The 13,608-nt window shown below is 48.7% G+C and overlaps 1 protein-coding gene across 5 annotated transcripts in view; it reads right to left on the minus strand.

Moving 5' to 3' along the window:
- LOC115170089 (SH3-containing GRB2-like protein 3-interacting protein 1) overlaps nucleotides 1-9,854 on the minus strand; it is a 58,186-nt gene extending 48,332 nt beyond the window's left edge. For 4 of the 5 annotated variants that reach the window (XM_029726363.1, XM_029726361.1, XM_029726359.1 and 1 more), the window contains exon 1: nucleotides 9,134-9,539. In XM_029726363.1, the coding sequence (XP_029582223.1) occupies nucleotides 9,134-9,143 (10 nt within the window). In that variant the 5' untranslated portion in view covers nucleotides 9,144-9,539. Of the gene's footprint in view, nucleotides 1-9,133; nucleotides 9,540-9,684 lie in introns of those variants that run through there. The other variant, XM_029726360.1, reaches the window with a different exon arrangement.
- Nucleotides 9,855-13,608: the final 3,754 nt, after the last annotated feature.

A 13,608-nucleotide genomic window follows, 5' to 3' on the forward strand; every position in this document is an offset into this window, starting at 1 on the left:
ACTGGGGACCCATAGGGTGGGCTGGAGACCAAACAGGTTGTCTGGGGACCTCTAGGGTGGGCTGGGGACCTATAGGTTGGGCTGGAGACCCATAGGGTGGGCTGGAGACCCATAGGGTGGGCTGGGGACCCATAGGGTGGGCTGGGGACCCATAGGGTGGGCTGGGGACCCATAGGGTGGGCTGGAGACCCATAGGTTGGGCTGGAGACCCATAGGGTGGGCTGGGGACCCATAGGGTGGGCTGGGGCCCCATAGGGTGGGCTGGGGACCTATAGGGTGGGCTGGGGACCCATAGGGTGGGCTGGGGCCCCATAGGGTGGGCTGGGGCCCCATAGGGTGGGCTGGGGACCCATAGGATGGGCTGGGGACCCATAGAGTGGGCTGGGGACCCATAGAGTGGGCTGGGGACCCATAGGGCGTGTGTGGATGTGCAGTCTGTTATTCCAGCCCAGTAATATTGTGAAAGTGACCTTTCACTGTGGTCACTCTCCAGGATATTTTTCTCTTGCCTCCAGTACCCATGCTCTACCCTCTTGATTACAGTGGATGTGAGATTATTTATGGCATGCATGCCCAATGCAGACATGTGATGGGATTAGTATTGGCCTCGTGGGCATGTTCAATGCACTTGTACATGTGGCTTGTCATTTCAATACTGAAACAGGATTAGCAAATCCTCCCACATTGTTTACATTTGGTTGAGATGTTTTCTCCACTTGAAATGACACTATTAAAAATAGGAAAAGCACTAATACGTCTGAGATAACTTGTGTGTGTGTGTGTGAATCACTTGCTAATAACGTGAAAGAAAACAAAAGACTGATACTGGATCAGTCTGTGGGTTTTTCCTTTTCATTAGACAATTAATGACACTAACCATGTTGAAGGACACCAGATTTCCTTCTACAGATACACTACAGTACTTTACATGCCATCATGAAATGTATTAGTACAAGCCCTACCCTGGCGGACTAAACTCCACTTTCATCATAACCTTCCTTCACCATGGAGTTTAGTTTAGTTTACTAGCCTTGTAATGAAGGTAGGCCTTATTAAGGATGACATGCACAGGAGATAGACAGTATTAGCAAATATCACCATCATGAGGCTGTGCAGAAAGGAATTTAAGGTTATTTTGATTTAATTTCTAAAATACATGTTGCTTGAAAGTTATGTATAGGCCCCGTGTGGCTCAGTTGGTAGAGCGTGGTGCATGCAACGCCAGGGTTGTGGGTTTGATTCCCGACCAGTATGAAAGATAAAAAAGCACTCTACTGTAAGTCGCTCTGAATAACAGCGTCTGCTAAATGACAAAAACGTCAATGTATCATCCTGGTGTAATTAATGTGCAGTTCAACATGATTGTTTTACATTTTAGTCATTTAGCAGACGCTCTTTTGTACTGGCCCCCCGTGGGAATCAAACCCACAACCCTGGCATTGCACACACCATGCTGGCATTGCACACACCATGCTCTACCAACTGAGCCACAAGGTGTCAACGCTAGCATTTGTATTATAGTCTAGCTTTACTAGATGTAAACAAACCACTAGCTAGGTCTTGTAATGTGAGGTTCATAATGCATTCCTAGCACAAGCTAGAGGTTCATTAAAATGACAGTATGTTTCTTAATTGAAACTAAGTGGGCAATACACCTGGGTAAAATATAATTGCCTCTTGGAGGAAGCAGTAGAAGAGCTAGGAGAGACAGATTGGTGAGGGGGAGAGACAGGTTGGTGAGGGGGAGAGAGAGGTTGGTGAGGGGGAGAGACAGGTTGGTGAGAGGGGAGAGACAGGTTGGTGAGAGGGGAGAGAGAGGTTGGGGAGAGGGGAGAGACAGGTTGGTGAGGGGGAGAGACAGGTTGGTGAGGGGGAGAGAGAGGTTGGTGAGGGGGAGAGACAGGTTGGTGAGAGGGGAGAGACAGGTTGGTGAGAGGGGAGAGACAGGTTGGGGAGAGGGGAGAGACAGATTGGTGAGGGGGAGAGACAGGTTGGTGAGAGGGGAGAGACAGGTTGGTGAGAGGGGAGAGAGAGGTTGGGGAGAGGGGAGAGACAGGTTGGTGAGAGGGGAGAGAGAGGTTGGGGAGAGGGGAGAGAGAGGTTGGGGAGAGGGGAGAGACAGATTGGTGAGGGGGAGAGACAGGTTGGTGAGGGGGAGAGACAGGTTGGTGAGAGGGGAGAGAGAGGTTGGGGAGAGGGGAGAGACAGGTTGGTGAGAGGTTGGTGAGGGGGAGAGAGAGGTTGGGGAGAGGGGAGAGACAGATTGGTGAGGGGGAGAGAGAGGTTGGTGAGGGGGAGAGACAGGTTGGGGAGAGGGGAGAGAGAGGTTGGGGAGAGGGGAGAGACAGGTTGGTGAGAGGGGAGAGAGAGGTTGGTGAGAGGTTGGTGAGGGGGAGAGAGAGGTTGGGGAGAGGGGAGAGAGAGGTTGGGGAGAGGGGAGAGACAGGTTGGTGAGAGGGGAGAGACAGGTTGGTGAGAGGGGAGAGACAGGTTGGTGAGGGGAGAGACAGATTGGTGAGAGGGGAGAGAGAGGTTGGGGAGAGGGGAGAGAGAGGTTGGTGAGAGGGGAGAGACAGGTTGGGGAGAGGGGAGAGAGAGGTTGGGGAGAGGGGAGAGACAGGTTGGTGAGAGGGGAGAGACAGGTTGGTGAGAGGGGAGAGACAGGTTGGTGAGAGGGGAGAGACAGGTTGGTGAGAGGGGAGAGAGAGGTTGGTGAGGGGGGAGAGAGAGGTTGGTGAGAGGGGAGAGACAGGTTGGTGAGGGGGAGAGAGAGGTTGGGGAGAGGGGAGAGAGAGGTTGGTGAGGGGCAGAGACAGGTTGGTGAGAGGGGAGAGACAGATTGGTGAGAGGGGAGAGACAGGTTGGTGAGAGGGGAGAGACAGGTTGGTGAGAGGGGAGAGACAGGTTGGTGAGAGGGGAGAGAGAGGTTGGTGAGGGGGAGAGACAGGTTGGTGAGAGGGGAGAGACAGGTTGGTGAGAGGGGAGAGACAGGTTGGTGAGAGGGGAGAGACAGGTTGGTGAGAGGGGAGAGACAGGTTGGTGAGGGGGAGAGACAGGTTGGTGAGAGGGGAAAGACAGGTTGGTGAGGGGGAGAGACAGGTTGGTGAGAGGGGAGAGACAGGTTGGTGAGGGGGAGAGACAGGTTGGTGAGAGGGGAGAGACAGGTTGGTGAGGGGGAGAGAGAGGTTGGTGAGGGGGAGAGAGAGGTTAATAGCAGGGTAATTACTGCTGCTAGCTAACTTTGAATGTAAACAATGTGGCCATCAAACACTGGATTCGTATGGCAGTTGCATTTAGTTTAGTTATATTGTTGGCTATTGTGAGAGAAATGTATCTATCTAGCTGGTTAACAAGGTAAGTTGATCTTTCTCTACCTTCACATCGCGCTAGCTCTGTGGTTATTTTATGTGCTAGCCAAATGTAGCTAACACCAGCAGAGGAAACAGGAATAATAAACAGGAAATAAACGTTGTCTGGTGATTTTGTTTAGTGGATCAGGTAGCAACAAGGCAATGTGTGTATGTAACTCGTTTGTTACATTTTTTGGTTGGATCAAGAAAGAGGAACTTGTCATTTTGTGCCAACTAACTAGCTATATAGTAATTATGGTACGCTGCAGCCCCGGATGTTTACTGGGGAACCTCTTGGGGTGATTTTATTCAGCTGTTTTGATATTTTAGTTTACGCCAAGCACAATGAGCAGACAAAAACAGCCTTGGTGGGACGCATCTCAATAGTCTCCCATGGCTTCCTCTCTTTGTCTCTTTTCCTTCATTTGCACTGATGTGAAAGAGCTGGACAGTGACAAATGCAGAGGGTACTTATTGAGGATGAACCTACTTTAGACTATTGAGATGCACCCAGTTTTTCCCTTTCCCTCTCCACTCCAAACTCTTTAATGGACGACTTAATGAAACATTGTACACTAACACTGCACTGAATAGCAGTCAACTGGCCTTAGAGAAACTCTAGGCAGAGCCCTCCCCCTCTCTACTAGAGATAGTATCTCACAGCCATGAGCCCTCCCCCTCTCTACTAGAGATAGTATCTCACAGCCATGAGCCCTCCCTCTCTCTACTAGAGATAGTATCTCACAGCCATGAGCCCTCCCCCTCTCTACTAGAGATAGTATCTCACAGCCATGAGCCCTCCCCCTCTCTACTAGAGATAGTATCTCACAGCCATGAGCCCTCCCTCTCTCTACTAGAGATAGTATCTCACAGCCATGAGCCCTCCCCCTCTCTACTAGAGATAGTATCTCACAGCCATGAGCCCTCCCCCTCTCTACTAGAGATAGTATCTCACAGCCATGAGCCCTCCCCCTCTCTACTAGAGATAGTATCTCACAGCCATGAGCCCTCCCTCTCTCTACTAGAGATAGTATCTCACAGCCATGAGCCCTCCCTCTCTCTACTAGAGATAGTATCTCACAGCCATGAGCCCTCCCCCTCTCTACTAGAGATAGTATCTCACAGCCATGAGCCCTCCCCCTCTCTACTAGAGATAGTATCTCACAGCCATGAGCCCTCCCCCTCTCTACTAGAGATAGTATCTCACAGCCATGAGCCCTCCCTCTCTCTACTAGAGATAGTATCTCACAGCCATGAGCCCTCCCTCTCTCTACTAGAGATAGTATCTCACAGCCATGAGCCCTCCCTCTCTCTACTAGAGATAGTATCTCACAGCCATGAGCCCTCCCCCTCTCTACTAGAGATAGTATCTCACAGCCATGAGCCCTCCCTCTCTCTACTAGAGATAGTATCTCACAGCCATGAGCCCTCCCCCTCTCTACTAGAGATAGTATCTCACAGCCATGAGCCCTCCCCCTCTCTACTAGAGATAGTATCTCACAGCCATGAGCCCTCCCTCTCTCTACTAGAGATAGTATCTCACAGCCATGAGCCCTCCCTCTCTCTACTAGAGATAGTATCTCACAGCCATGAGCCCTCCCCCTCTCTACTAGAGATAGTATCTCACAGCCATGAGCCCTCCCCCTCTCTACTAGAGATAGTATCTCACAGCCATGAGCCCTCCCCCTCTCTACTAGAGATAGTATCTCACAGCCATGAGCCCTCCCTCTCTCTACTAGAGATAGTATCTCACAGCCATGAGCCCTCCCTCTCTCTACTAGAGATAGTATCTCACAGCCATGAGCCCTCCCCCTCTCTACTAGAGATAGTATCTCACAGCCATGAGCCCTCCCCCTCTCTACTAGAGATAGTATCTCACAGCCATGAGCCCTCCCCCTCTCTACTAGAGATAGTATCTCACAGCCATGAGCCCTCCCCCTCTCTACTAGAGATAGTATCTCACAGCCATGAGCCCTCCCCCTCTCTACTAGAGATAGTATCTCACAGCCATGAGCCCTCCCTCTCTCTACTAGAGATAGTATCTCACAGCCATGAGCCCTCCCCCTCTCTACTAGAGATAGTATCTCACAGCCATGAGCCCTCCCTCTCTCTACTAGAGATAGTATCTCACAGCCATGAGCCCTCCCCCCTCTCTACTAGAGATAGTATCTCACAGCCATGAGCCCTCCCTCTCTCTACTAGAGATAGTATCTCACAGCCATGAGCCCTCCCCCTCTCTACTAGAGATAGTATCTCACAGCCATGAGCCCTCCCTCTGTCTACTAGAGATAGTATCTCACAGCCATGAGCCCTCCCTCTGTCTACTAGAGATAGTATCTCACAGCCATGAGCCCTCCCTCTGTCTACTAGAGATAGTATCTCACAGCCATGAGCCCTCCCTCTCTCTACTAGAGATAGTATCTCACAGCCATGAGCCCTCCCTCTCTCTACTAGAGATAGTATCTCACAGCCATGAGCCCTCCCCCTCTCTACTAGAGATAGTATCTCACAGCCATGAGCCCTCCCTCTCTCTACTAGAGATAGTATCTCACAGCCATGAGCCCTCCCTCTGTCTACTAGAGATAGTATCTCACAGCCATGAGCCCTCCCTCTCTCTACTAGAGATAGTATCTCACAGCCATGAGCCCTCCCTCTCTCTACTAGAGATAGTATCTCACAGCCATGAGCCCTCCCCCTCTCTACTAGAGATAGTATCTCACAGCCATGAGCCCTCCCTCTGTCTACTAGAGATAGTATCTCACAGCCATGAGCCCTCCCTCTCTCTACTAGAGATAGTATCTCACAGCCATGAGCCCTCCCTCTCTCTACTAGAGATAGTATCTCACAGCCATGAGCCCTCCCTCTCTCTACTAGAGATAGTATCTCACAACCATGAGCCCTCCCCCTCTCTACTAGAGATAGTATCTCACAGCCATCTCTATTTCTGTCCATTGTGCCTATCTGTTACCTAAGACCTTGCACATGGGCACTGAGGCTTACACTACCATAGCTCTCATTGATGAATGGCGAGAAAGCCTCAAATCTCAATTGTATTAAAGCCTAGGAGCTGCCAGCTTGGCATGCAAGTCTACAAATGGTTCAGTCGTCACTGACATGTCATGTTATCGATGGCATGCTTCACAAATAATATTTTACACTCCTTGGCCATTCATTCAGCAGGCCTAAGAAACCTGCAAGTCGGCCATGTTAGACCATGTATGTCTTTTGTTAGCAATGCCTACCATGTTGACATTATTTCTAATCTGAAAGATATGTATTAGCATTAGTTGATGGTGAATGAATGCAACTCTATTGTTCAATATCTATGATTTATTATCATTACCATGATGGCTTGGGTTATAGAAATGTAACAAATGGAGAATAGACCAACCAATGTCACAATGAAAACACAAATTAAAATGTTTTAGGTGCCTCCCAAGTGGTGCAGTGGTCTAAGGCACTGCATCGCAGTACTAGCTGTGCCACTAGAGATCCTGGTTTGGAGTCCAGGCTGTGTTGCAGCCGGCCGCGACCGGGAGACCCATTGGGCAGTGCACAATTGGCCCAGCGTCGTCCGGGTTAGGGGAGCGTTTGGCCAGCAGGGATGTCCTTGCCTCGTCGCGCTCTAGCGACTCCTGTGGCGGGCCAGGTGTAGTGCACGCTGACACGGTCGCCAAGTGTACGATGTTTCCTCTGACATATTGGTGTGGCTGGCTTCCGGGTTAAGCAGGCATTGTGTCAAGAAGCAGTGCGGCTCTCCCGAGTCTGTACGGGAGTTGCAGCGATGAGACAAGACTGTAACTACCAATTGAATACCATGAATTTCAGGGAGAATAAATGAATAAATAAATAAAAATGGTTTGATAATGTCCTCTTGATATGATGGGTAGGATCATCGGAGAATGAGTAACTGATTCACACATTCTGAAATGAGCTGGCATTATTTCAGCCAACACATTAGACTAGAACAGAACACACTAGAGCTCACAGAATGCATTATTTCAGCCAACACATTAGACTAGAACAGAACACACTAGAGCTCACAGAATGCATTATTTCAGCCAACACATTAGACTAGAACAGAACACACTAGAGCTCACAGAATTCTAGAACATTTAGTATTGAGACACAATAATGGGAATAACCTTGAGACAAGAATATTGAGTACACACACAACCATCACCAGACACACACACACACACACATACACACACACACACACACACACACACACACACACACACACACACACACACACACACACACACACACACACACACACAACACACACATACAAGAAACCCTGCCGAGACGGACAGCTGTGAAGTGAACATCTATCCTCCCCTTACAAATAACCCCATATGCTAGCCTAAGCAACAAACACACAGATGTGCCAAATAGCTTATTACCAAGCACTAGCACCCAACATACTGCCTTCATACCCACAACAGTTTATTACCAAGCAGTAGCACCCAACATACTGCCTTCATACCCACAACAGTTTATTACCAAGCACTAGCACCCAACATACTGCCTTCATACCCACAACAGCTTATTACCAAGCACTAGCACCCAACATACTGCCTTCATACCCACAACAGCTTATTACCAAGCACTAGCACCCAACATACTGCCTTCATACCCACAACAGCTTATTACCAAGCACTAGCACCCAACATACTGCCTTCATACCCACAACAGCTTATTACCAAGCACTAGCACCCAACATACTGCCTTCATACTCACAACAGCTTATTACCAAGCACTAGCACCCAACATACTGCCTTCATACCCACAACAGCTTATTACCAAGCACTAGCACCCAACATACTGCCTTCATACCCACAACAGCTTATTACCAAGCACTAGCACCCAACATACTGCCTTCATACCCACAACAGCTTATTACCAAGCACTAGCACCCAACATACTGCCTTCATACTCACAACAGTTTATTACCAAGCACTAGCACCCAACATACTGCCTTCATACCCACAACAGTTTATTACCAAGCACTAGCACCCAACATACTGCCTTCATACTCACAACAGTTTATTACCAAGCACTAGCACCCAACATACTGCCTTCATACCCACACCAGCTTATTACCAAGCACTAGCACCCAACATACTGCCTTCATACCCACAACAGCTTATTACCAAGCACTAGCACCCAACATACTGCCTTCATACCCACAACAGCTTATTACCAAGCACTAGCACCCAACATACTGCCTTCATACCCACAACAGTTTATTACCAAGCACTAGCACCCAACATACTGCCTTCATACTCACAACAGTTTATTACCAAGCACTAGCACCCAACATACTGCCTTCATACCCACAACAGCTTATTACCAAGCACTAGCACCCAACATACTGCCTTCATACCCACACCAGCTTATTACCAAGCACTAGCACCCAACATACTGCCTTCATACCCACAACAGTTTATTACCAAGCACTAGCACCCAACATACTGCCTTCATACCCACAACAGCTTATTACCAAGCACTAGCACCCAACATACTGCCTTCATACCCACAACAGTTTATTACCAAGCACTAGCACCCAACATACTGCCTTCATACCCACAACAGCTTATTACCAAGCACTAGCACCCAACATACTGCCTTCATACTCACAACAGTTTATTACCAAGCACTAGCACCCAACATACTGCCTTTCAGAAGGACATAAGAGGGTAGGAGAAGAGAGGGAGGATGTCGAGGATAAAAAGGAGGATAGGAGGAGGAGATGGGGTGGGGGTACAAATAATTACCTTGCATCATGGTTGCAGATGTTCATTCCTCTGTCCCCCGCCACGGATGGAGGGAGATCCGGAGACAGATGGACGGATGTAGAAATCCGAGATATTCCAAGTGGCTAAAGGATGCCGGGATTGGGCATTGCTAATTCCCGAACGGCTCCCCAGTGAAGCAGCCCGTCGTTTCTCCCTACGGGGGGTGGGGGAGGTATCCAAGCAGGCTGACAGGCAGGGGGAAGTGGAAGAGACAGAGACCCAGGGAAGGTGCAGCGAATCGGGTGAAGGGCCCTGCGCGTTAGGCTCCGGTCGCCCCAACAGCACAGACACACCGCATCAGAAGTGGATGCTGAGGAGGAAAGGCAAAGGAGAAAAAAACTGAGAGAGAGAGAGAGAGAGAGAGCGAGAGAGAGGCAGACTTGCTTTGGCAATGTAAACATATGTTTTCCATGCCAATACAGCGCGTTGAATAGAGAGAGAGAGAGAGAGAGAGCGAGAGAGAGAGAGCGAGAGAGAGAGAGAGAGAGAGAGCAAGGGAGGGGGGAGTCGGAAGCTTGCTGATGTCACACCTGAGCAGAGCCAATCCCGGCACTCCGGTAATCATCTGCTTTGTCCTATGGCTTCTGTACCCTGATGCTTTAGCCTTACCAAATAAAGTACAGTATGAAGGTAGGCTAAAACTGCTTCTCCAATAGAAATCCACGATCACACTTCTGGGCGATGTCATGGCGACTTTGTCTTGCTAAGCTCATGCTTATAAATACGTCATCGGGTCTAACAGCCGTCTGGCGCCGAACTGCGCATGTGCAAAAAAAGGCACTACTTTGACTACAGTTTGTCACTTTCACGAGGTTGGAGTAATAACGTGTTCCACAACATAAGACATGGGTTCGAATCTAGGTCGTGCCTCTAGATTTCAAGAAAATGAACAACTAAGGAATAATTTTTCACTTCTCTCATTGACTTGTCAAAACCTGGCCTGGTCCGTTTCGCAAGGGTTCCCGGAAGTTTCGTGAAGTTGCGCATCTGGGCTTAGAAACTCTGTGCCCTCAGATTGGTCCGTTAGCAGACACACTGTACTATACACACAATTATAAACTGGGTGGTTAGAGCCCTGAATGCTGATTGGCTGACAGCCGTGGTATATCAGACCACGGGTATGACAAAACATTTATTTTTGCGTCTCAAATTACGTTTATAATAGCAATTAGGCACCTCAGGCGTTTGTGATATACTGCCAATATACCCTGGTATAATGGCCATATACTACACCTTATTGCTTTATTATTGCATAATTATAAACTGGGTGGTTCGAGCCCTGAATGCTGATTGGCTGAAAGCCATGGTATATTAGACCGTATACCACGGGTATGACAAAACATTTTTTTTTTCTCTAATTACGTTGGTAACCAGTTTATAATCCAGGCTGTATCAAAACCGGCCGTGATTGGGAGTCCCATAGTGCGGGGCACAACTGGACCATCATCGTCCGGGTTTGGCCGGTGTAGGCTGCTGTTGTAAATAAGAATTTGTTATTTTATTTAACCAGGCAAGTCAGTTAAGAACAAATTCTTATTTACACTGACGGCCTACCGGGGAACAGTGGGTTAACTGCCTTGATCAGGGGCAGAATGTCAAAGTTTTACCTTGTCAGCTCGGGGATTCGATCCAGCAACCTTTCGGTTGCAGGCCTAACGCTCTAACTACTGTCGCCCCAGGTAACTGACGTGCCTAGTTAAATAAAGGTTAAATAATTTATATATATATATATATATTTTAATAATAGCAATAAAGCACCTGAGGGTGTGTGGTATATGGCCAATATATCACGGCTAAGGCTGTATCCAGGCACTCTGTGTTGTATCATACATAAGAACAGCCCTTAGTCGTGGTATATTGGCCATATACTAGACCCCCTCAGGCCTTATTGATTAATTGCGCACTCATTGCATGGTTTTTCCTTTTGTGCCTGCTACAGCAACATAGCACAGGGATGCTTATAAATATGTCTACTGTTATGTGGACAATTCTACATGCTCCTATTTGTGACGTCGAACGCGCCGCAAGTCCTGCCTCTCCCATCTCCTCATTGGCTTTTAGAAGCATATTTTCCCACATGTCATCTCCTCATTGGTTATACCCATGGGGGTGATTGAAAGACAAACTGAGGTCGGTCGGTCGGTTGTGGTAATACACCTTATTATGAAAGTTAGATGCCAATCACCATATAAAGTCCAAAGAAGAAAAAGCCTGGAAGGAGGAGAGATGACTAGAAACGACTTGGTTGACCATTTTATGTGTGGATTAATTGTCAGAGTAGAGGACCTTGTGCATTTCAGGTAAGATAACAACTCCATGTTTATATTCCAGGACAAATTAGCTAGCAACAGCAAGCTAGCTAAATAGGACAAATTAGCTAGCAACAGCAAGCTAGCTAAATAGGACAAATTAGGTGCTATAGAAGAAGGATTAAAATGTGTGTGAAGGTAGTGATAAGGGTTCTTATGTGGTATCTGGGTAATTGTCGTAGGACATTTTAGTTCAGAGGCCATCTATAAAGAAAATAACCATTGAAATACTCACATGGAAAAACATAGAAGCTGCTTTTCAGTGGATACAGTACACAGAATCAGACAGATACTAGGATCAGGTCCCCTACTAACCAAGAGCCCCACCCTACTGACGAAGACCTGCCCTACTAACCAAGAGCCCCGCAATACTAACCAAGAGCTCTGCCCTACTAACCAAGAGCACCACCCTACTGATGAAGACCTGCCCTACTAACCAAGAGCCCCGCACTACTAACCAAGAGCCCCGCCCTACTAACCAAGAGCCCTGCCCTACTAACCAAGAGCCCTGCCCTACTAACCAAGAGCCCCGCGCTACTAACCAAGACCCTCCCTACTAACCAAGAGCCCTGCCCTACTAACCAAGAGCCCCGCCCTACTAACCAAGACCCTCCCTACTAACCAAGAGCCCTGCCCTACTAACCAACAGCCCCGCCCTACTAACCAAGACCCTCCCTACTAACCAAGAGCCACGCCCTACTAACCAAGACCCGCCCTACTAACCAAGACCCTCCCTATTAACCAAGAGCCACCCTACTAACCAAGAGCCCTGCCCTACTAACCAAGAGCCCTGCCCTACTAACCAAGAGCCCTGCCCTACTAACCAAGAGCCCCGACCTACTAACCAAGACCCTCCCTACTAACCAAGACCTGCCCTACTAACCAAGACCCTCCCTATTAACCAAGACCCTCCCTACTAACCAAGAGCCCTGCCCTACTAACCAAGAGCCCCGCCCTACTAACCAAGACCCTCCCTACTAACCAAGAGCCACGCCCTACTAACCAAGACCCGCCCTACTAACCAAGACCCTCCCTATTAACCAAGAGCCACCCTACTAACCAAGAGCCCTGCCCTACTAACCAAGAGCCCTGCCCTACTAACCAAGAGCCCTGCCCTACTAACCAAGAGCCCCGACCTACTAACCAAGACCCTCCCTACTAACCAAGACCCTCCCTACTAACCAAGACCCTCCCTATTAACCAAGACCCTCCCTATTAACCAAGAGCCTTCCTACTAACCAAGACCCTCCCTACTAACCAAGACCCTCCCTACTAACCAAGACCCTCCCTATTAACCAAGACCCTCCCTACTAACCAAGACCCTCCCTATTAACCAAGACCCTCCCTACTAACCAAGACCCTCCATATTAACCAAGACCTGCCCTATTAACCAAGACCCTCCCTATTAACCAAGACCCTCCCTATTAACCAAGACCCTCCCTACTAACCAAGACCCTCCCTACTAACCAAGACCTGCCCTATTAACCAAGACCCTCCCTACTAACCAAGACCCTCCCTACTAACCAAGACCAAGACCCTCCCTACTAACCAAGACCCTCCCTATTAACCAAGACCCTCCCTATTAACCAAGACCCTCCCTACTAACCAAGACCAAGACCCTCCCTACTAACCAAGACCCTCCCTACTAACCAAGACCCTCCCTATTAACCAAGACCCTTCCTACTAACCAAGACCCACCCTACTATCCAAGACCCTCCCTACTAACCAAGACCTGCCCTATTAACCAAGACCCTCCCTATTAACCAAGACCCTCCCTATTAACCAAGAACTGCCCTATTAACCAAGACCCACATTACTAATCTTCAGTTGACTGTGTCCTAGCAGACAGACCCTTATTGTTCTGCGGTATTGAGGAGACAGATGGGGGAGGTCATCTGGGGTGTTGGGTATCTGGAGTAGAGAGGTCATAGGTCAAGGGGTATTCAATGACTGACAAACAGAACAGTTTTCCTTCTAACTGGTCCACCTTGCATTTTAATCTTTCTTTCTCCCTCTGCCAGTCACTCCCTCTCTGACCCTCTTTCTTTCTCCCTCTGCCAGTCACTCCCTCTCTGACCCTCTTTCTTTCTCCCTCTGCCAGTCACTCCCTCTCTGACCCTCTTTCTTTCTCCCTCTGCCAGTCAC

This window comes from Salmo trutta, chromosome 31 (assembly GCF_901001165.1).
Source record: "Salmo trutta chromosome 31, fSalTru1.1, whole genome shotgun sequence".
Taxonomy (NCBI): domain Eukaryota; kingdom Metazoa; phylum Chordata; class Actinopteri; order Salmoniformes; family Salmonidae; genus Salmo; species Salmo trutta.